Source organism: Melospiza georgiana, chromosome 14 (assembly GCF_028018845.1).
Source record: "Melospiza georgiana isolate bMelGeo1 chromosome 14, bMelGeo1.pri, whole genome shotgun sequence".
NCBI classification, from domain to species: Eukaryota; Metazoa; Chordata; class Aves; order Passeriformes; family Passerellidae; genus Melospiza; species Melospiza georgiana.
Genome location: NC_080443.1, coordinates 13,377,300 through 13,398,738, shown reverse-complemented (window position 1 = coordinate 13,398,738; position 21,439 = coordinate 13,377,300). Strand labels below are relative to the sequence as shown.

Below are 21,439 nucleotides of genomic sequence, written 5' to 3'. Positions count from 1 at the left end.
ATGGCTGGATTCTATAGGATCCAGTGCACAATCCCACAAAGCAGCAGTAATGATGTTCTGAGGCTGTGCTTTTGACCTCATGGGACATTTTAACTCTGGGTTGGGTTTTACTGCCTTGGAGATCTCTCAGTTGGAGATACTCCTGGCAAGGTGTGAGTACGGGTGCGTGTGGCAGCCAGTAGGCATCAAAGGGTGAAGCAAGGGCACTGGGGACAGAGAAGGGACAGCCCTTCTCTGGCCGCAGCTGGGTGCTGACCCTGCAGAGAAGCTGGGACTGAGATGGCAATGGGGGTCTTGGAGGCCACTGCGGCTGCCCAGAGGGGCAATTGCCTCTATCCTCCTGTCCATGGTCGTCCCCAGGACCTCCAGTTTCTCCCCCAGTTCTCCTGAGCTGTAGAAATACCTCCCCTAGTTCCACACAACCACCTCCCCTACCTGCCCCGGCATCCCAAACTGCCCCTCAGCAATTCTGACCTCTGCATTTGCCCTTCTGGCCCCCTAATCCCACTCCCCAGCTCTCCCAGATGAACTCTGATATCCCCAGTTGCACCCTGCACCTCCCCGTATCTCTGTGAGCGCCCCGAACCTCCTCTAGTCCCTGACCCTTGCAGCTGCCCCGCAGTCCTACCCCATCTCCCCCACAGCCCCCGGTCCCACTGCCCTGCACCCCAATCCCTCTGCCCTGCTCCCTGGTCCTTCTGTCCTGCTCCCCGGTCCCATTGCCCCCAATCTCTCTCCCCCATTGCCCGCGGTCTCCCCGAGCTCTCCCCTCAGCTCAGCCGCCCCCTGCCCCGTCCCGGCCCCACAGCGCCCCCCCGCGGCCGCCCCTCGGGCCGCGCCCCTCCCGCTGACGCGGCGCCTGCGCGTGCGCGCGTGCCGTGCCGGTGCCGGCGGATCCGCGTCCGGCGGCGGCCCCGCGGCCCGGCCCAGCCCGGCCCGGCTTCCCCCGGCGTGCCCGGCCCGGCTTTCCCCGGCGTGCCCCGCCCCGCCCCGCGGCCCCTCGCCCATCATGTTGGTGCCCGTGTTCACGCTGAAGCTCAAGCACAAGATCCTGCCCCGCATGGTGGCGCTGGGCCGGTACGACGGGACGCACCCCTGCCTGGCGGCCGCCACGCAAGCGGGCAAGGTAACGGGGCAGGAGCAGCCTCGGCGGCTGCGGCGCGGCCCGGCCCGGCCGAGCAGCCCCGGCGGAAGCCGCGCTAACCCCGCCAGCTCCCCGGGCAGGGCTGAGCCGAGCCAGGGGCTGGGGCTCGTTCCCCTCGCGCTGCGCAGACCCGCGGCGGGGCCCGGGGACGCGGTGCTCGAAGCCTCGCTCTGCTGCGGCAGGGAGCTTGCAGACATTAATAGCAGGTGACGAGATTGAGCAGTAGCAGAGGTGCCCAGAGAGGCTGCGGAGTTTCCAGCCCTGGGGAAATTCAAAAGCTGTCTAGACACAGTCTGGAGTAACACGCTCTGGGGGGACCCTGTTGGAGCAGGACGTTGGACTGGCTGACTTCTGTGGCTTCTTCCAACCTGAACCAGTTTACAAACCCAAGTTGCCACGGAAACTTAGATTCTCTATCAGGATTTTTTGAAGCCTTGGGTTTTATCCTGCAGTTCTCAGAGCAGTGAGCCTTGGCACTGTTACAAGCCAAGCTCTGTGCTGATAACGGGGCTGAGGTTTCTGTGGGTGATGCACAAACAGCCTGACGGGAACAGAGAGCATCCTGTGTGCTCTGTTCTAGTTAGAAACATAAACAAAACAGGATTAAGTACAACCTGACTAATAAAGCATAGGTTGAAGCATAAACCCACAGAGGCACTTAGGTTGTAAATACAAAGAGGGTTCATCTGTGATGTTTCCCATCATTATTAATTTGATTTTGGCACCTTTAGGAACAGCATACAACAAGGGCTTATCTGAGGGACAGACTGCACAGCCAGAAAGCAAACTGTTGAGCCTCTGACTTGGCTCCAGGCAATTGCAGTGACTGAGCATTGGTCAGTGAAAGTAAAACCATGTTTATCATTCATCTTTTTAAAATTAACCTTGTTCACCTACAGATGGAGGTTACATATATGTACCAGGTAAAATGTCTTAAATGTTTGGGATGTTTTGCAAATACTGCTACCAACTGGAGGCAATTTGTTTAGTTTGTTGTTGCTCCCTTTGGTTTCCTATTTTTGCCTTACTCCAAAGACTTGTCAGTTGTCATTTTCAGAAACAAACAAAACAATGATGTTGCAACTTCACTGGCCAGAGCTCTGTTTTTCCTGCCATTTCCTTTTTTCTAGTATAATTTAATGAATAACTGTGAGAAATAATATTGTCAGTAAAACCGCCAGTCTTCATTTAGGTTGAGTGAATGCCTTTTTCCCAATCATAGTTGTTATCCAAACAATAGTTTTTACTGTTTGTATACAAACAGATATATTGTTGTATTAATATTTATATCTTTGTTTCTACAGGTGTTTATTCACAATCCTCATGCCCGAGGACAGAGAATAAACACAAACAGAATGGTGCAAAGTAACCAAGATGCAGACATTTCTCTTCTCAACATTAATCAAGGGATCACTTGTCTGACTTCAGGGGTGCTGAACCCTCAGCTGGGTTATGATTGTCTTCTGGTTGGAACACAGACTAATTTATTGGCTTACGACGTGTACAACAACTCAGATTTGTTTTACAGAGAGGCAAGTTGATTTAAATGTTTGCTTCTTTTAGCATCTCCATAATTTTCTGTTTCTTTGAATTGTAAAGATTACAGTTTTTACATTACTTTGTTAACTAATTATGTGTCTGTGCTATGCATTATTCCTACTGCTATATTCAGACTGTTTTGTCTCTAGAATATCTGCAGTATTTCAAAATTAATATATGAAAATTTACACATACAGATATACATTGCATTCATATGTCCCATCACCTAGCAAGACCAACTAAAAAAAAAAAAAAGGCATTCAAAGCTCAGCTAAACTGACAGTGATAATGTTGGAAGCTCTCTTCTTCATTTGTGTGGTCTGATGTATTCTTATCTGCTGTTTCTTTTTCCTTTAATGCTTCTCTGCAGGTTTCAGATGGAGCCAATGCAATAGTTCTTGGGAAGCTGGGAGATATTTCACCTCCACTTGCTATTATTGGTGGAAACTGTGCCCTACAGGGCTTTGATTATGAAGGAAATGATCGTTTTTGGACAGTAAGGCCATGCATAATAGTTTTGATGTTATTAGAAGATTCTTTCAATGGCACTAAATCATCTTGATTTTCTTTTAATATGATAACTATTAATTTAGTTGTTGATTGTTCTTAATTTATCTCAGGCCTTAAACTGTATTTTGGCCATGCATTCAGTGCACTCAGATGTTACTTGAACACTGATTGTGTCAATTGTTCTTTTCCACTTGAGATAATAAAAATAATTCAGTTTCTGACAGCTGTGGTCATCACTGAGTGCTGTCCTTCTCTCTGCAGGTTACTGGGGACAATGTTCGTTCATTAGCACTGTGTGACTTTGATGATGATGGAAAAACTGAGGTTTGTAACCATTCACACACAAATTCTGCTGTTCTTGTAGTCTTGTAGTGAAATGATAATAAAAAAACTTAGATTATAAAATACAACTGACTCACATCAGCAGTTAAATTTTCTCATTTTTCTTTATGCTAGGAGCAATACAATGAAATGCCTGTGATCATCAGTTGGCAAGGCATTCATTTCAGTGGTATTTCTTGAATATGCTTATGAACTTTGTTAAATTTCACGGAAACAAGCTTGTTGTGTGCAAACTTACACATAAAAGTGAACTTTTAGAAAGCTGTTCTTTTGAAAAGCTTCACTTGGTAAAATTGAGAAATCTGTCTTCATGTCCAGCCCTTCTGTTTCCTTACAGGGATGTGGGGAAATGGAATACTCTTTGCTTTGCTGATTTAAAATGACAGTAACTTGTAACACACATCTTGCTGATAATGATGTGAGACAAACAGCAGGAAACAGCTGCCATTCTGATCGTGCAGGCTCAAAGAGATTGGTGAAATTGGGAATTTGTATGGCATTCTCTTTTGGAAATGTTTCTTCATCCCAAGTGAACAACTGTGCTTCTGAATATGAATCTTTAAGAAGAGTAATAGCTTCCTAGTATACACCAGATGCAAATCAATATGAAGTTAAATCATTATGCTAAAAATACTTACTTTAGTCATTTGTCTTAAGACTTAAACATAATTACTTGAGCTTCTTTGTTTAGTTCCTGAAAAGTCCTCATTTGGAATATCCAATTGAACTATGTAATAGTGATGGGTAAAGGCCTTGACAGTTTTCATGTGTTTTTTATAAGCACTAAACTGATACAGCTTGATTGGGATCTTTAGGAAGTGAAACGGTTCCAAGTTTTCAAATCAATTTCTGCACAGCTTCCCTTTGTATTTTTTTTAATGTGCTGAGAGGTGTTTATAGAAACTGGAGACAGTGTCTAGGGATTCAGAAACCAGGAAACTGATCTATGACACTAATTGCAAATGGTTTGCACTTGTGCTTTTAAGTGGGTTTTGCTATATTTTTCTGCTTTATAGAAGTTTATTCTCGGCAGTTGGTGCTACTTTGGGCTGAGTAGAGCTGGCTACAATATCTGACTAACTTGTTGGGCCAGTTACCCCAATGTGCATTTACTGAGATGTTTTCAAGGTTCTTTTTGATCTTAATTATCTAGGTGATTTTAAAAGGTTTTTCTTATTTATTTACTTTTATTTGTGGCTTTTGTGAAACTGCCTCTGGTTTAAAACTGAAGTTCTGAGAAAATGCAAGAAGCAGCTTCCTAAATTATCACTTTGTGTCTTACCTGGTAAATGACTGCCTTAGCTTCATTTCTGTTCTTTCTGCCCCAGTAAAAACAAGTTTACTTTTAAAATTAACTGATTTTAACAGCTGCATGAATATACTTTTAGTAGCTAACAGAACTAACTTGTCACTGCCTTTCTTAGGATTTTTGGATTGATGAAGGCTACTTTCTGCCATCTGGCAGATGACTTGTGGAGCAGAACTTAGACTTGCTCTTTCAAATTTCTGTCCAGTGGAATGGAAGTCACTGAAGTGGATGGGGTGAATCAAACTAACAAAAAAAGCTAGGCACCTCTGGAAAACACAGCATCACCAGTAATTGTTTCAGGATTGTGTGCTTTTGTCTGGTTGCCTTTTGCTGGTGGTTGCAGCTTTATCAAGAAATCTGTGCTTCTTAAATAGGTTAATTGTTGCAAATAATTTCAATAGATGCAGTAGACTTAGCTTGGTATGATTTTGGTTGACATTATCTGAAGCATCTTTACTTGGGAAGAAAAAAAGCCTTTAATATTTTTAAAAATCCAACTTTGTTATGGATTTGTATCTCTTGTGCCAAGTAAAGATGAAAGGCTCATGGGTTTCAGTGGGGAAAAGTACTACCAGGTTTTAGACTTTGATTTGTAATTCTGTTTTTCATTGATTTGATGGATGACTCTGTGGACAAGGCACTGAGCAGATCTGTTTCTTGGTTTCTCAGTTTGCAAAAGAGAACCTGACAATTGTCATCATCTTCAGTACAAACTTTTCCACTGGGCTCCTCTCCTGGTAAACTAGGAAACAGGAAAAGAAGTAAAATGTAGGAAATATTAAGGAGTGAGGATGCAGAAGATCCAATTCAATGCTTATTGGTATAATCATTTACATCAAGACAAAGCTGATTTTACTTCTACTTGGCAATAGTGGCAGCCACCACTTAGGCTGGAGAAGCAGAGATGTTGATACTTGGATTCATTGGGTTGGTTTGTTTGTTTGTCTTGGGGTTTTTTTGTGTGTGTTTGTTTGGTCGTTTTTTTTTTTAAATGAGGGATCTTCAGTGCAACACTTGCAATGTGTCATGGATCTGTTAAAACCTCTTAATTGCTGCACTTGAAGTATTAATTTGTCCTCTGGGACCTGGTGCTTGCTTCCTTAGCTCAAATAATTATTTTTAAGGAGCACTATTTTTTTTTTCAGCTTCTTGTTGGCTCTGAAGATTTTGACATCCGCGTATTTAAGGAGGATGAGATTGTGGCAGAAATGTCAGAGACAGAGGTAAATTATTTCTGGCTAATGTTTATTATAGTTGCTGACAGAGCTGAAAGTGTTGTGTACTTTAAAGCTTTTCTGGTTCAGATTTATTGTGTAGTTAAGTAATTACTTAACTATTTGCACAGTATCTACTCTGCTAGAACTGTGAAAGTTTGAGTTTAATAATGTCTTTCATTATGCAGGGGGCTTTTGCTTTGTTTATTTATAAATCTGTCACCCCACTGAGAAAAGTGACTATTCTTGGCTGACAGTCAGGAGCCTGTGCAAGGGTGATTAAGGTTGCTGGATTGTGATTGAAGCTCTTAGTGTCCTCTGAGTAAAAGGATGTCTTCTGCAGTTTCCCTCAAATGTTTTTGATGCAGTCTAGATGATGTAACTTGTCCCTGTGTGTACATCCAGACAGTGCATGGCAGGGTAGAAGGGGAATGCCCAGGCAAAACTGGAAGATTATGTTATAATTGGAGTTACACACTGGCTGTATAAAAAGAGCTGTGGTGACTGAAGCAAGGTGTAGGGGCAGATATGTTTAGAGGGATAGGAGTAGCTGTAGGAGTTGCTGTTTAGCTTAACTCAGAGAAGATGCCCACTGATTTTGGTTTCTAGGAAGGGAGTAAAATCACTGCATTTAGAAGTGTTCTCAGTCCTCTCACAGCCCTTCTGGACCCAAGGTAGAGTGAGGTCACAGACCTTTGTCCTTTAAGATCTGTGGCCTCCCTGCTGCCCAAGATGGGACTAAAAGGCTTAGCTAATAAACCACTTATGAAGAGCTATAAAAGACAAAGCCAGGCACTGTTCCAGAAAAGGAGGTTGTTGCTATCATTGCAATTAGAACTGGGCCTGTGATATATCTTGCTCTCTGTGCAGTGGCTAGTCTGGTCATTGGATATTTCTAGTTAAAGGGATGCTAAAGGTCTGTCACTCTCAAGTGTGCTTTATTTCCAGGTCTTCAGTAGAATTGTTTGAAGTTCACACCTGCAGTCATAGGAGACCTGTTATGATTCTACTGTTCTTACATAAAAGGACACAGTAGAACCTAAACCTTTCTTTTTAGGAAGGTAAATTCAGGGAACAGTGTCGTTGTACATTATATTTGGTTTGGAAGTCTTGGGTAGTTTTCATTTTCTATGTTTAATCACTGACTCTGGTGAAGCTGAAGCTGTAGACTGTTGTGATTCTTACAAATGGACAATAAGTTTGGGTTTATTGTTACCTTTGAGTTTCTGACTGTTGCTGTGGTCTTCTGTCCTTACTGGGTGCTTGTAATTTAGGTTGATATTTAGGAAAGACTCAGCAGAAGATTGTGAGAGGAAAGGATAAAGGGTTAGGAAACAAAGTTTTGTGGTAAAACATCCAAGGGGCACAGTCAGATGAGTTTAGATAAAATGTTGGGGAAGAATTTAATTGAAGGAAGTCTCCTGTGCTATGTTGTACAGAAGACCAGACAGATGATTGCAATTGTTCCTCCGGAAATTAAAGTCAGTGTGTGGAAAAACCTGCATTTCCAAGCCCTGAAAACCCTAGCTTAGTAAGAAATGGGTTTTCAAAGGAGTGAGAAGCAGGCCAAGTTATGACTCTCAGGTCTTTCTCTGGAGCTTATTCAGGTAGGACACCTAGCCTGGTGTTCCAGTTGTGTTCCAAAGAAGTTCAAATGTGGCAGTTTTTAATTTTTATCTTACCACTACTGGGCAAAGATTTTCTACCAGTAAATATCTCCAGGGCTTTACTAACCCAGGCAAGTTGAACCTTTGGCATCATCAGCTCCTTAAGCTTAAGGGATATTGTGTGTAGTTTCTCAATGTTAGTGTGTTAGCACTGATGACCACAGGAATCCTATGAGCAGTTGTTTTGCTGTCTGTGGTAGGAAATAGTTGGTCAAAGTACACAGTTTGAGGGCAGTTCTGCAATCCTTGCTGAAGTGTGTCCTAATACTGGAAATAGAGCTTGTGTGAGGAAATCCTACAAGGCCTTCAGTGATTTCAGACTGATTATTAAAAGTTGTTACTTCAGTATTTAATACTTCCTGCCACAGACTTACTTACCACTTAAGTAATGTAGGACTCATATGGCAGATGTATAGCCTGTTCCCTGTTAGTTGAAGTTGCACAAGTTGTCACTCCTGTGTCCTCTCTCTCCCTCCTTTCCCTGCAGACCATCACTGCCCTCAGCCCCATGTATGGCAGTCGCTTTGGCTACGCTCTTGCCAACGGCACCGTCGGCGTCTACAACAAGGCCGCGCGCTACTGGAGGATTAAGGTTAGTCCATGGCTGCAGTGTCATCACTGGAGGCTTGAAGGCTGCCTGGAGGCTTGGGATCTAATTCCAGGTCATTCTGATGTTACCCATAGGTGAACTTTGCTGAACAGAGAACTTAATGTAATTTTGTTCTTACAACATCTACCTGTTTTTATAGGTTCGTATAAAATACCAGGTCAGTTCCTGAAGTGCTTTTGGGCTGTTGGTGGTGGTTTAAACAACAGAGATATAACCAGACAATAGGGATTCTTCAGCTTAGCAAGAGACATTTGAGTTTGTGTTAGAAAGTCCTCTGGTTGAATCAATAAACTTTTTCAGAAGCTGAAATCTTTCATTGTCTATGTTCAAGGTTAATTTTTCTCATCAATAGCAACTTCCTGCTCTAGCAAATCAGTTTGACAAGATCCTTTCCTGAGGCTCATTTTGATATTCTTAATATAGCACAGAACAGTGTATTTAATAGTAATAAGATTTCTTGAGAGGTGGCAGGAAGAGGCTCATGGTTGTCCTCAGTAGTCTAATTTTATGACCCTGTTGAGGCCCTGATACTTTTTTTCCTAGAAGATTTGGTTTTTTACACTTTGTGAGTTCTAATCATCTGCTTGGATGGAAATGTATTTAAAGGAACTATCAAGTGCTTTAAAAGCAGTGTACTATATTAGTAGTGCAAGGGCCAAGATGTCACATGTATCTGTGACCTTAGTGATGTCCTGTTAAGAGGCATAGTTGTACTCCTTTCTGTACTCTCTGTAGTCTCACAGTCCAGTGTTTTGCAAGTGGCAAGCATGGGAAGTTTAGAGAACATATCCAATCTTAATTTGTTCTTTCTTTTCTGCCTCAGTCAAAAAACCAAGCAATGAGCATACATGCATTTGACCTGAACTCTGATGGAGTGTGTGAGTTGATCACTGGCTGGTCTAATGGGAAGGTGAGTTTATACAGGGGGAAAATGAGGAGCTGTAGATATGGGGGCTGTGTTTGAACAAGGCTGTTAAGTTATCTGATGAACAACAACTGAAAAATAAAAAAGACTTAGAAACCTGAGCACTGCAGATCTATTGCAATAAACCTAGTTTGGCTTCAGAGTCTTGTGCCAAATGCAAGATCAGAGAAAAGCTGCTTCCCCTGCTTAGCTCAGAGTCAATTGCAAAGGTGTGGCAAGTTGTCTCCATGGCAGCAGAGATCATATGCCACATCCTGGAGTTCTTGAGTGTCTCTGTTCAGGTGTGTCTTGGGGACACGTGAATAATCCTCTGCAGTGTGATCTGAATGTTCCCAAACCACAGGGAAGACAAAGCAGTTATGTAACAGGAGAGCAGCGTCTGTCTTGACTGTGGCAGGATTAATCAGGCATTATTTCATTTTATGTAGAGGCATTCTATACAGCTCAGTTTTAGTCTTTTAAGCCTGTTCCTTGGTATTCCCCTTTGCCAGAAATGACTGTTTTAACTGCCACATCTCTGCTGGATGCAGCTTGCCAGGTTTTTCTGTAAAGTTGTGCTTTTTTCTTCACACCTCTTATTACTCTCATTAGCCTGCGGCACTTTAATAACTTCATATCAAGCTGGCAGTCTGGAGCCCCGATGTGTTGTAACTTACATTGGATTAGATGTGTAACATTGTCAAAGAGAGAGCTGTGGTGGTGAAACAGCAGACCAGAGGCCTTACAAACTGAATCCTGACTCCAGCTGACAGAATCCGTGAGAAAGCTGACAGCTCTTCATGAGAGCAGAGTCCTGCAACAGTAAAAAACAACTTGTATTCCTTGAGAAAGAACTCTAAGACTGGAGAAAACAACCTGTTTTCCCTGAGAAAGACTCTAGGACTGGAGAAAACAACCTGCTTTCCCTGAGAAAGAAATCTACTACTGTGAAAAACTCTAGCCACCTGTATAAATTGTTTTTACACCGTTAGGCAGGAGAATGAAAACTGTATGTCACAAAGAACTCATTCTGCACGTACACACCAGCAGATTGAGTGACCAATCAATACAGGGTAACTGCTTATTACTGCCCAGCTGGGGATACACAGGGGATGTTCTTAAAAACTATATATAGAGATGCATGAATAAACCAGGGTATTTCCTCTTTGCTCCATAAATGCATGCCCTGCATCTTTCTTTACTGAGCTCCACAGTGAGAGAGAACCTCTCCTTGCTTTGCTCCTGTTCTTTTCCACTGGTAGTCCCTACCCAATTTGTTGGTCTGAAGCAGTCCATAACTCCTAGAAAGAGTAATGCTGTGACCTGTGCCTTGGAAATTACACAGTGCATGGAACTGAGCCCACCTCACCCTTCTTATCGAATGAAAGATAATTGAAGGTTGTGGTATTTGTGTATAAAAATAATTCACCACACAAGGGCTGCAGCTGAGAGGAGAGGTTGTAAATACTGCATTAAAGTTATTTCTGGTTTAGTCCCATCATTGCTGCATCATATGTGCATAACCTTTCCAGTGCAGATTTGCCGTTCCTTTAATTTCCTTCCTTTTTTAGTTTTGTAACTTAGGGAAGCATCTCTGAAGAGAAGTTCCTTGTAGCTCCTTCTAGAGTCTGCCTAGACATCATTTCTTGATAGCACTTTTTTCCTGTGTGGTGTTTAGATGAGCAGAGCTGCAGCTTCCCCTGCAGTTCTGTGAGCAGAGCTGGCTCTCAGCTAACAGCTCATGACATGTGTTTTGGAGTTGGCTTTTCTCTTCATGCTGAGGCTTGGAACTTTTTGTTTTTCCAGGTTGATGCACGCAGTGACCGGACTGGGGAGGTCATCTTTAAGGACAACTTTGCTTCCTCAATTGCAGGGCTGGTGGAGGGGGATTACAGAATGGATGGGAGCACCCAGCTGATCTGCTGCTCAATTGATGGTGAAGGTAAAAGCATTGTTAATGATATTAGTGTAGCACACAGCAATGTCAGGCACATCACATCCTCTCAGATTAGCTAAACATGGTTTTGGTTCCAATGTTTTGTGTGCCAAATTCCCTTTGCTTTATGTGCAGTTAAGGGAATTTTGAGTTAGGCTATCTGCAAACAGGATTTTGAATATTGCCTTTTCTGTGAGAATCAGCATGTGTTTCATTATGATCCAAGAAACCATCAAAATTCATTTGTCTAATGCAAGAAACTCCATCCTAATGCAAAGATAATGATAATAATTCAGTACAGACTCTGGTTCTTCAGGCTACATTACAATAGATGTATGTATAGGAAATCTTTTTTCTGTGTTTTAATTCTTTGGCTGCTTTACAGTAGGTAAAGATGTTTATAGAACTAAGTGTGTGTGTGTGTTGGTTTTCTTCTGCAGATGAAGAGTTTTTATATTAGAAATTCTAGATGTTAACAGCGTTTTGTTTCCTGGAAAATGCTATCCTGAGACTGGAGAAGTGGTGGATTTATGCCACCATGCATTAAGAAGTCAGACCTTGTTATTGTGAGTGGAAATAAATATGATCACAGATGATTTAAATAAGCTCAGTATGAATTTACAGGGAGGGCTCCAGGAGAGACACTGGTATGATTATCCGACTCCTTGGCGTCAGTGGCCTGAGACAAGCAGGTCTGGCACAACCCATTTGAAACAAAAGCCTGTCCTTGTTAAATAGCAGTGTGTTTTGCTGACTGTCTTAATCACAGGCTGTGGGGATTTGCTGCATTTTGGCTTCAGCCTATAAACCTTTTTCCCAAGCTTATGGAAGGGGAACATTGTAAGCAGTTCTGGAGAGCCTTGTCCTACAGAGTTGTGTAGGTTGGTATCATAAACATGATCATCCTTTTCTGGTGTGTCCACTGTAGACAAGCCTTGCATGATGGGATCCCTTCAGGCCTTAGTAATTAGTGTGGCTGGGATTATATAGAGAGTGTTATTAGAGTTCTGTTTGGGACCAGCATCCTTTCACATGAGGTGTTCTCCTGTGTTGCAGTGGTTTTTGTCTTGCTCTCATTTTAAGTGAATGATTCACTCAGAAATAATAAAGTGTGTCTTTTCATTGGAGGGCAGTGTGCAAGCTGAATGATTTCAAGTTCCATGCAACTTTTTAGAGGGCAGCAGTCATTTGCAGTCAGGCAGCATATTCTTCCCAGGTAGAAGATTTTTGTCCCTGGCTTTCATTGTCAGAACTGCAGTCAAGGTGCTCAGCCTTAGAGCAAAATGAAAGTTGTCTCATCCCCTGTTCAGGTCCTCTGTCTCCACTGACAGTTAGAGGTATTTCCATAACTCTGTGCTCCACTGAGCTACTGGGAAACAAGTCTGACCCCTTGAAGTGAAGTATCCCTTGATTTGGGGAAAAGCTAATGTGGGTAAATCTTGTTTACTGGCTGATTAACAGTGACTTACAGCCACTTCCAGACAGCAACAGCTCCTCTGACCAGCTCTAGAAATCCAGGTAGACATTTTATTAATTTTGCATAATTGTAAACTTGCCTAAGCACCTTAAAGAATGATTGCAGTGGGAATCCTCTTGCAAAAGGACTGGGTGCTGCACTTGTCTGGTCAGGTGAGTACAGCTTAAAGACAGGTTGGAAAAATTCACCTTTTTTTTTTTTTTTTTTTAAATATGCGATTCTCTTGCCTCAGTCACCAAGAAAGTGAGAGACTGTGGGTCTAAATCAGTGCTCAGGTTTTCAGCTGAATAGTACTAGCTGAAGACCAGAACTGCAGAGGTGGTACAAGGGAGGCATGTAAGAGAAACTGAAGTTCTGGGCAGGTTGTTGAAGTCTTTGCTGAAATGGACTATGTTTTGTTTTTGTACAGTCCGAGGCTATCTGCCAGGAGGGGAGGAAATGAAAGGGAACCTAATGGATACAAGTGCTGAGCAGGATCTTATCCGAGAACTTAGTCAAAAGAAACAAAATCTTCTGCTGGAATTGAAAAATTATGAGGAAAATGCAAAGGTACTGCTTATATAATGTGTAGGGCCAAACCACACCTTGGTGTTGGGATAAATCCAGAGTAATCTGGGAAGCTGTTGTGGGGCAGTCCAGACAAGTCAGAGCTGTAGCTTGTCAGGATGCAGTGAGATTGTCTGCTGGGGGCTCCTGCCTCTGCATTTGGCTTGCTCCCTGTGCAAGTTCAGGACTTGCTTTTTGTATTTTAATAATGCTTTCTTTGCTTCTTCCGCTTGCCAGAGCAGTTGTGCTTAGAACTGGATTCCCTTCAGCCCTGTGCTTCGGGTTATGACTGAAAGTTGTAGTTTTCAGTGCATAAACCATCTTGGGAGTCAGAGGGGATTGTGTGAGAGGATCAGGGAGCACTGCCAAGCATGTAGGAATCACACTTGTGGCTTGATGGTGAACGTTTCAAAAAATAGTCTGAAGAAAGAGCAAACTCACCTTTGAACAGCAAATGACCACCATGGCAGAAGCTTGGAATTCTGTAAGATTGTGTTTAAAACTGACATATGTGAAGTGTTTTTTGAGTGAAGGTTTGCATACAGAGCTGAGGTCCATCCCTAGTGAAGCACTCAAACATATTGTAGCCCAAGTGTCCAAAGCTCCATGCCTAATCCAGCCACAACTCATAGCTAGTTGGAAGTGCCTGAGAATTGCTGTAATACAACCTTCCTCTGAAAGAAAAGATAACTGACTTGTTTATATGACTTGTGTATATGTTTTCTAGGTTTTTTGAATGAAAATCTTGAAATTCTGATACTGATGGGTGGTATGTGTTTTGTAACAGGCTGAATTGACCACTCAGTTGAAGGAAGCTGATGGGCAGAGAGGTCTGATTCCAGCAAACACCCAACTCCAGACAGCCCTCTCAGTTAATCTGGGCTCTGACAGCCAGTCTGCCCATGTGGAGCTTTGTATTTCCACCACAAATGGTGAGTGGTAACCTGCAACCATTGATATTCAGCTTCATGTAAAATAATGCAAATTTTTAGTTATATTTAGCTGGTGATTTGAATGTCTCCTCTTTATTGTCTGTAATGTCCCTTTTGTGGTTTCTTTCCTTTCACAGAATTTTGAATCGAGCTTTGTTCCTTGGATGGGTCTTAGGGGAGAGGAGTTTGATGGAATTTGTTTCTTATTATGTGTTATTTTCTGAGGCAATTAACATTTAACTTGGATGAAACCAGCCTTGTATGAAAACTGCAGGGTGATCCCTGCAGCACTTCTTTTATTGATTGTAAACACCAACCCACAGCTGCATTAGTGAGGGTGTTGCATGAATGCAGCTGGATCTCAGCTGGCTTTACATGCAAAACTGGAATTTCCCCAACACAGTAAATTCACCTTGCACCAGGCATACATAGGATGCAGTCAGGTCCTGATAGTCCTGGTCACCTGGGATATTTTAACAATTCAGAGTAGTGATGTAAGGAGCTGAACATGCTTAATTCTGAAAACAGTGGTGGTTTGTTGCCAGAGGACAGCTTTTAATTTGGGAACTGCTTTTTGTTCCTGTTGCTAAGACACAATCATCCGTGCTGTGCTGATCTTTGCTGAGGGCATATTTGAAGGAGAGAGCCACGTGGTCCACCCCAGTGCCCAGAACCTCTCAGGCTGTGTTCGTGTTCCCCTTACTCCACCCAAAGATGTTCCTGTGGATTTGCACATCAAAGCCTTTGTGGGGTACCGAAACAGGTGAGTTTATGGTGTGATCTCTGCTGGTCTCCAAACTGTGGCACCAGGAAACAGCAATAATGTGTTTTCATGCTTGTCCCATGGGAAGTGCACCGTTAATTCCTCGGTGCCCTATTTCTCTGTCTTAGTGAAAGGAGAGCTGGGATGCTTTCTTAAAAGCATTGATGCACCTGTGGTGCTGAGTTCTTTTCCAGACAAAGTCTAAATGCTCTGGAATCACTGTGATCTGTTGTGTTCTGGTTCTGCTTTTAGAGAAGGAATTCCCATTTTTCCAGGAGATGTCTTACTGAGGGAATCAACAGATGCAGAGACTCTGTCCTGTCATCCCTATGGGGCTGAGCCCTGGATCATGGCTGCTCTGGATGAAGTACTTGAGCAAGCCTGGGGACACAGCTTTGTTTCTCAAGCTATAAAGTAACCCTGAACCCATTTGGCTTCAGGGCAAATAGAAAGGAACACATGCTTGATTTCAATACAACATTTTTCCAGTCTCCCATAGAAATCTCTCCATGGAAAATGAAACATCTCTTCATATACCCTTGAAAACAGCTTTCTTCCTGCTCACATCTGCCAGAGCTGTTGGTGCCTGAGGAGGCTGCATTCTTTCCCTGAATAGGGAGGCATATTTTGAGAGCTAGCCACCCACTGTAGAAAAACTGTATGGGACTGAATTCCCTTTCTGTTTTCTCTCTTTGCCTTTATTATTGCTTTTAATAGGACTTCACTGACCTTGTAAAGAAAATACCCAATCATATAGTAAAATAGTAAATGTATTAGCCTAGAGAGTATCTTTCAGTGGAAGGATTATTGAAAATGACAGCAGTGGAGAGAAATCATACAACCTCGTGATAAGCACGGAATTTCCAAGTTGCAGTGTTTCTTCTGGGGAAGCAGTAAGCTGCTGATTATGTACCTGAAAACTGTGGGTGTTAGTCCCCAGCTAAAAAAGAACCAGGAACCATTGCAATAGGTGAATCTCTGCTATATTATTAATTCTCAGTTTTTGTGTTGGGTTGCTTCCAGCACACAGTTCCACGTGTTTGAGTTGACAAGACAGCTTCCCCGCTTCTCCATGTATGCCCTGAGCAGCCCAGACTCGGCCACAGAGCCCCTGAGCTATGTTAACTGTACCATGAATGAGAGGCCACAAAGGGTGAGTTTGTGCTCTTCTTCCTGGTTTCAAGTCTTGCATAGATGGAGGGTTTGCAATCAGCTTGAGATTCCCAATAGCAAAGGAAAAATTATGCAGTGAACTGCACTCCTGGCCTTCAGAGTCTGTGTTTTTCAAGTCAACCCTGCTTTTTTCTGTCTTTAAAAGATGACTCAGTTGAGGTACTCCAAGTATCAGGAATTCCTGCAGGAACTAAAGGCCTGAGATCAGAGGGTGTTTCAGATACTATCTTGTTTGCTGTGTGCCTGCTGATAGCAGGAGACCTGTAGTGAGTGTTGAATTTTGCAAATGAGTGGAGAAGAGGAAAAAGGCAGTACAGTGCTCAGGTAGTGGCTCAGTTTCATAGCAGTCTCTGATTGTTGGATTTGATAATTTTCGGAATATTCAGCTTTGGTGCAAGATTCAGTTGTCCTCATTCTAAGAAGTTCATGACATGGGGTTATGGGATGAAATTTAGTAAATGAGATTTCTGTGGTACCCTGAACAGAGTGTTCTGGCGCACATTATTTGCAGGGACATTGTGTGGTCCCCAGGCTTTACACACAAGGGATGGCTGATGCTCTTAATTTTATTTTTGCAAGATCGTTATGTGGCTGAATCAGAGCTTCTTGCTGCCAGAGGATGCAGAATTCCAGAGTGCTCCCTTCCAGGTTTGCTTCACTTCCCTTCGTAATGCAGGTCAGCTCTGCATCAAGATCAAGCCTGGTGGAGAGGTGAGTACCTCCCTGGACAAGGGGAGCAGCCCTTCAGTGATATTCCAGTAAAACCAGAATACCCATACTGCCGGGAGGAGGCAGTAAAAGTGAAGGATGACTAAACAGGCAGAGGAAGTACTCATGCTTTTGGAAACTTCTGTGTCTGTTTACTGTCAGTGGGTAAAATTCCAGGGCCTGTTAGTGAAGTAAACTGCTTAGCCTGCAGATCTGTAGGAAGGAGACAAATTATTTCCTGACGGAATGGTTTCAGGGAGCTATAATGTGAGGAACAAAGGCTGCCTGTAACTTCTGCCTGTAACTGGTCCTGTGTGCACAGATGCCTCTCTATCCCAAACCTGAATAAAAGCCCCTTTGAAATCAGTGTGTTCTTGTCTACTGGAAGCTGTAGATCTTGCCCATGCCCTCTTGATAAAAGGACCTGCTTTGATTGTGGGTAACTGTTGTTAGGCAATACTGCTGGGCAGTTTCAGATGTTCTGGCATGGAAGAGTGCTAAAGTGCTTTCTTTCCTTTCTGACAGATTTCTATCAACACAGATGATATTGATCTAGCTGGTGACATTATCCAGTCAATGGCCTCTTTCCTGGCCATTGAGGATTTGCAGGTGGAAGCAGATTTTCCTGCCTACTTTGAGGAGCTGCGGAAAGTATTGGTGAAGGTGAGGAGGCTTTGGACATTTCTGAGTATGCAGATAAGCAGTTGCTGGGTTTTTTAATGAGAGAATCTCTAAACGATTTTATCTTTGTTGTGGAAATCAGCCCACAATGGCTTGCTGTGTATTCTGTGGGACACTCAACCTTCTGTCTGTTTTTGTTCTGTAGAACAGGCCCTTGGACCCATCAGTTGGTTGTTTAGGATAAAGTAAATATGTTAGCTGGGAGATTGAGCTCTGGGTTTGGGTCAGCATGTGAGATGTGTATCTCAGTCTGTTCACCCTTTCTGGGGGCCAAGGTGCTGCTCCAGCAGTGGGAAGTGAGGGGAAAGAGGACAATGTCAGGGATGCTGTTTGGTTAGGTTGGGATGTTACTTCCTATTGCACTGGGCTGAGGTTTAGCCTGAACCCTGTGTGCCCAGGGTGCCAAGGACCCTTTCTCATGAGTTGTTTGCCCTGGACAGGTGGATGAGCATCATGCAGTGAACGAGAGGCTCACTGCTGACATGGCTGAGCACTCCAACCTCATCCGCAGCATGCTGGTTCAGGCAGAGGATGCCCGGCTCCTGGGAGACATGTGAGCAGTTGCTTCCTGGTTTGTGTGTTTGGGGTTTAGAATGGCCAGTCTTTGTTTCTCAGGAAGAAAAGGGCACAGGAAAACATTGGTGTGATACAAGATTGCCTAGTTACAATTTTTGATGTAGAATTGTACCTTTGATGGTCTCTCCTTGAACCATGTCATGTTCTTTAGGTAGGAAATCAGTCAGGGGAAGGCAAGAGGGCAAGGGTAGGGGCTTAGTGTATAGTAGCTTGAATCTACTTCAAAATGGTGAGATATGTTAGAAAAGATATATTAAGGGAAGAAAGCAGGAAAAGCTATCTGTGGTGTGTGAAATTTTGAAAACACCAAGAAAGAAAGTTTTGGTGTCGAGTTTTCACAGTGATTTGCTGTTTTCTGCTAATTTCGAGCTTTACTTTGAAGAGCAGCAGTAAAGAGGCCCAAGTTACTGCAGGGCAGTGGTACTTTCACTGGGGAAAGTGGTGCCTCCACTTTGCCTTGTGGATAAAGTAACTGCAAAAATAGGCTGTTCAGGCTTTTTTAGTAAAATAATGAGTATAACCAACATGTCTAGACAAGTCTGTTGTAGCTGGCAGACATGCAGGTGGCTGTGGTAGCCAACACAACCATGTATTGCTACACCTTTATATTGACAAACCAGGAATGACTTTCTTGTCCTCAGAGAGGCAAATAACTGGACTGATTGTTCCCCAGGAAAAACATGAAGACACGCTACAGCGAGCTGTATGACCTGAACAGAGATTTAATAAATCAGTACAAAATTCGTTGCAACAATCACACAGAGCTGTTGAATAATCTGAAAGCTGTGAACCAGGCAATCCAAAGGGCTGGGCAGTTACGTGGTAAGTCTGTGTTTTTGAAGGCAGTGGGGAGTCTCAGACCCCCAGAGAGGCACATAAGATATGTCCCAGAGGTCACCTGGGTTAGTTAAGTGACTTCAAGCTTTTTGGCCTGAAACTCAGTTACTAGAAGTAATCTTTCATTCTTTAGTCATAGCCAGTTATGTGTGACAATCAACTGTGAGGGTCCCATATATTCTGGGATCACAGTTCTGTAAAGAACAGTTTGAAATAATTTCCACATTTCTGAATGAGGCAGAAATTGATAGTTTTGTTGAACATACTACTTTAAAAATGTTTTTAGAATTACTTCAGTTCTTAGTTTATAATTCTGCTTTAAAAAAAAGCAACTACTAACTTAAGCAGGACTGCTTTATTTGCATTATTAATCCTGTAGGTCTTTGGGGAGGGAGGTACTTTTTTGTATGTTTATAACATTTCCCTTCCAACAAACTCTCGTAAAACAGACCTACAGGGGATTCTTCTTTAAAGAAAGGATTTTATTTATGTACTAGAAAAAAGGTGGTGATTCATCATGTGTTAAAAAAGCATTTGAAAGAAAGCCCAAAATTTTCAGCCTGGATCAAATAAGTATTTTTACCAGTTTCTTACTCTATAACTGAAGTTTTTTCCCTTTCTTTTCCTTTTTTTTCCTCCTTGCAGTTGGCAAACCTAAGACACAAGTGATCAGTGCTTGTCGGGATGCAATAAGAAGCAGCAACTTCAACACACTGTTCAGGATAATGCGTGTGGGAACAGCTTCTTCTTAGGGAGAGGAGCAGCAGCTGTGCAGAGGCAGTGATTCCATGCACTGAACAGATAATGGGTGACAAGCAGTTAATTCAGACCCCTACTCCACTGTAGGGTGAAGTAATTACAATGATATTGCTGTAGTTAAGTTGTCAGGTGAGAAATATTACAGAGACCAAAACTCCATGAAGAGAGCATCAGAGTTTAAGTGCAGATGTGGTATTTATGTAAGACAGAAGTTCAAACAGTTATTTTTTATTACAGTAATTTATTTATGTATTTAAATATATTTTGTAGTTAAGGCATTGGTCTTTTCCATTAAAACATAGACTGGCTTGACTGATTTTGTTCTGATTTAGTTGGGGAGATGTTTAGTGCTAAATTTACGTGTTGTAAAAACCCAACCCAAACAACTTCTCTGATTTCTGCTGCATGGTTCATTTACACTTGAACTCCCTGTGCTGGAGAGCCCGGGGTTTCATGCAGGGACGCATGGCTCTCCAGGTAAACTGCAGAGCAGTGCATGAAAACCACCAAAGGATAACATCTTGCTGGCTCTTAAGCCAGCAGATCTTTGACAGATATCCAGTTCCATGATCTGTGCAGGTAGGAAGTGGTCTGTCTCACATCCAGCACTCTCCCCACACCTGGATTGCAGAAGGTTTTGCTTCTAGCTACTGGTTCTGGTGCTACTGCTGGAAAAACTGCAGATAGTGAGGTGGGCAAGGATGCATTTCAGGAACAACAAAAACAAACTACACACCCAAGCTTGGTGTATAATCATGAAGAGGTGGTAGTGCTTAATGGGATCAAAAGAAGGTATTGGAAAATGACTTGGCTCCTGGCTCAGACCTGTTTAGTTGTGTGATCTCTTAGAATTGGATTAAAATATTACAGTAAGGCTCTATCTCTGATCTAAAGGTATTTTAGAACCTTTGCCAAAGCAAATTTCTTTTGGAAGCTAAAAATAACTTGCACAGGATGGAGGTTGGGCCCCAGTGCTCCTGCATCAGCATCACCCTTGCCACCATACAATGGTGTTAGTGACGTGGGCAGGGAGGAGCTGGCCCATCTCAAAGTTCTTGGGTGGCTTCTTGGGGCTGTCAGAAGGAGTCATGGCCTCTAACTGGTCTCTTAATGAGCCACTACTGAATTAAAACCAGCAACACCATTTGTTACAGAGCCACTGGTGAGCATGGTGTGGCCAGTTGAATGGGGAATGTAATTCTCACAATGTTTTATTCCCAAAACTACCCCTCGCCACTGCCTTGGCCCCTTCCATATGGAGAACTCTGCTGCTGAAAGCACAGACCTGTGTCAGTCAGAATCTGCAGCCTGAGCTCATTTCAATCCTTCCAAGAAACTGGTTGTTAGTCAAATCCAGCTGCTTGGTAGAAGGGTGGGGAGCCACCCATGCTGTTCTAAGCAAGTGAGCTCAGAGACTTGATTATGGAACAGTCTCCTGGCATGAGTGCTGGGCTTTCTGCCACTTGCTGTACCTGTTCCCACTGTTTCAAGCTCATGTTCTTTATGTTCAAAATCCTAATGCTTTCTTGCTTACATTTATGTACTCAATTTAATGATAAGAGAGCGGCTCTGATCAGAAAGCAGCTTTCCCATCAGTCTGATTTTCAGGACTACACCCCCAGCTCTGGTCTGCTCCTGGCAGTGAGGTCAGTCCTTCCACTTGCTGTCCAGACCTTTGGTAAGGCTGATTTCCCCTATCTAAGTTTCTGATTATAAATTTGTAATTTATTTTCCTGTAAAACCAGCTTTTACCTTTGCCAAATGAAAAATGTGTGTACTTTGCAAGCAGCTGCACCTAATTGTAAATACAGA

General features: G+C 43.0%; 1 protein-coding gene across 1 annotated transcript; it reads left to right on the top strand.

Moving 5' to 3' along the window:
* Positions 1–971: 971 nt before the first annotated feature.
* Positions 972–19,939, top strand: BBS2 (Bardet-Biedl syndrome 2). The gene is made up of 17 exons (XM_058034360.1): positions 972–1,126; positions 2,449–2,676; positions 3,054–3,179; positions 3,455–3,517; positions 5,990–6,067; positions 8,213–8,317; positions 9,159–9,245; positions 11,046–11,181; positions 13,062–13,201; positions 13,986–14,130; positions 14,722–14,893; positions 15,917–16,046; positions 16,646–16,777; positions 17,300–17,437; positions 17,896–18,008; positions 18,705–18,853; positions 19,514–19,939. The coding sequence occupies exons 1-17, from the start codon at positions 1,010–1,012 to the stop codon at positions 19,618–19,620; spliced, it is 2,166 nt and encodes a 721-aa protein (XP_057890343.1). The 5' UTR covers positions 972–1,009; the 3' UTR covers positions 19,621–19,939.
* The last annotated feature ends 1,500 nt before the right edge of the window (positions 19,940–21,439 follow it).

What these genes read in the sequence shown, in the direction of transcription:
- BBS2 (XM_058034360.1), top strand. Translation starts at nt 1,010, where the DNA reads ATGTTGGTGCCCGTGTTCACGCTGAAGCTCAAGCACAAGATCCTGCCC. An exon ending in CCGCCACGCAAGCGGGCAAG is followed by an intron (nt 1,127 to 2,448) that starts GTAACGGGGCAG and finishes TTGTTTCTACAG; the next exon opens with GTGTTTATTCACAATCCTCA. An exon ending in TTGTATTTCCACCACAAATG is followed by an intron (nt 14,131 to 14,721) that starts GTGAGTGGTAAC and finishes CCTGTTGCTAAG; the next exon opens with ACACAATCATCCGTGCTGTG.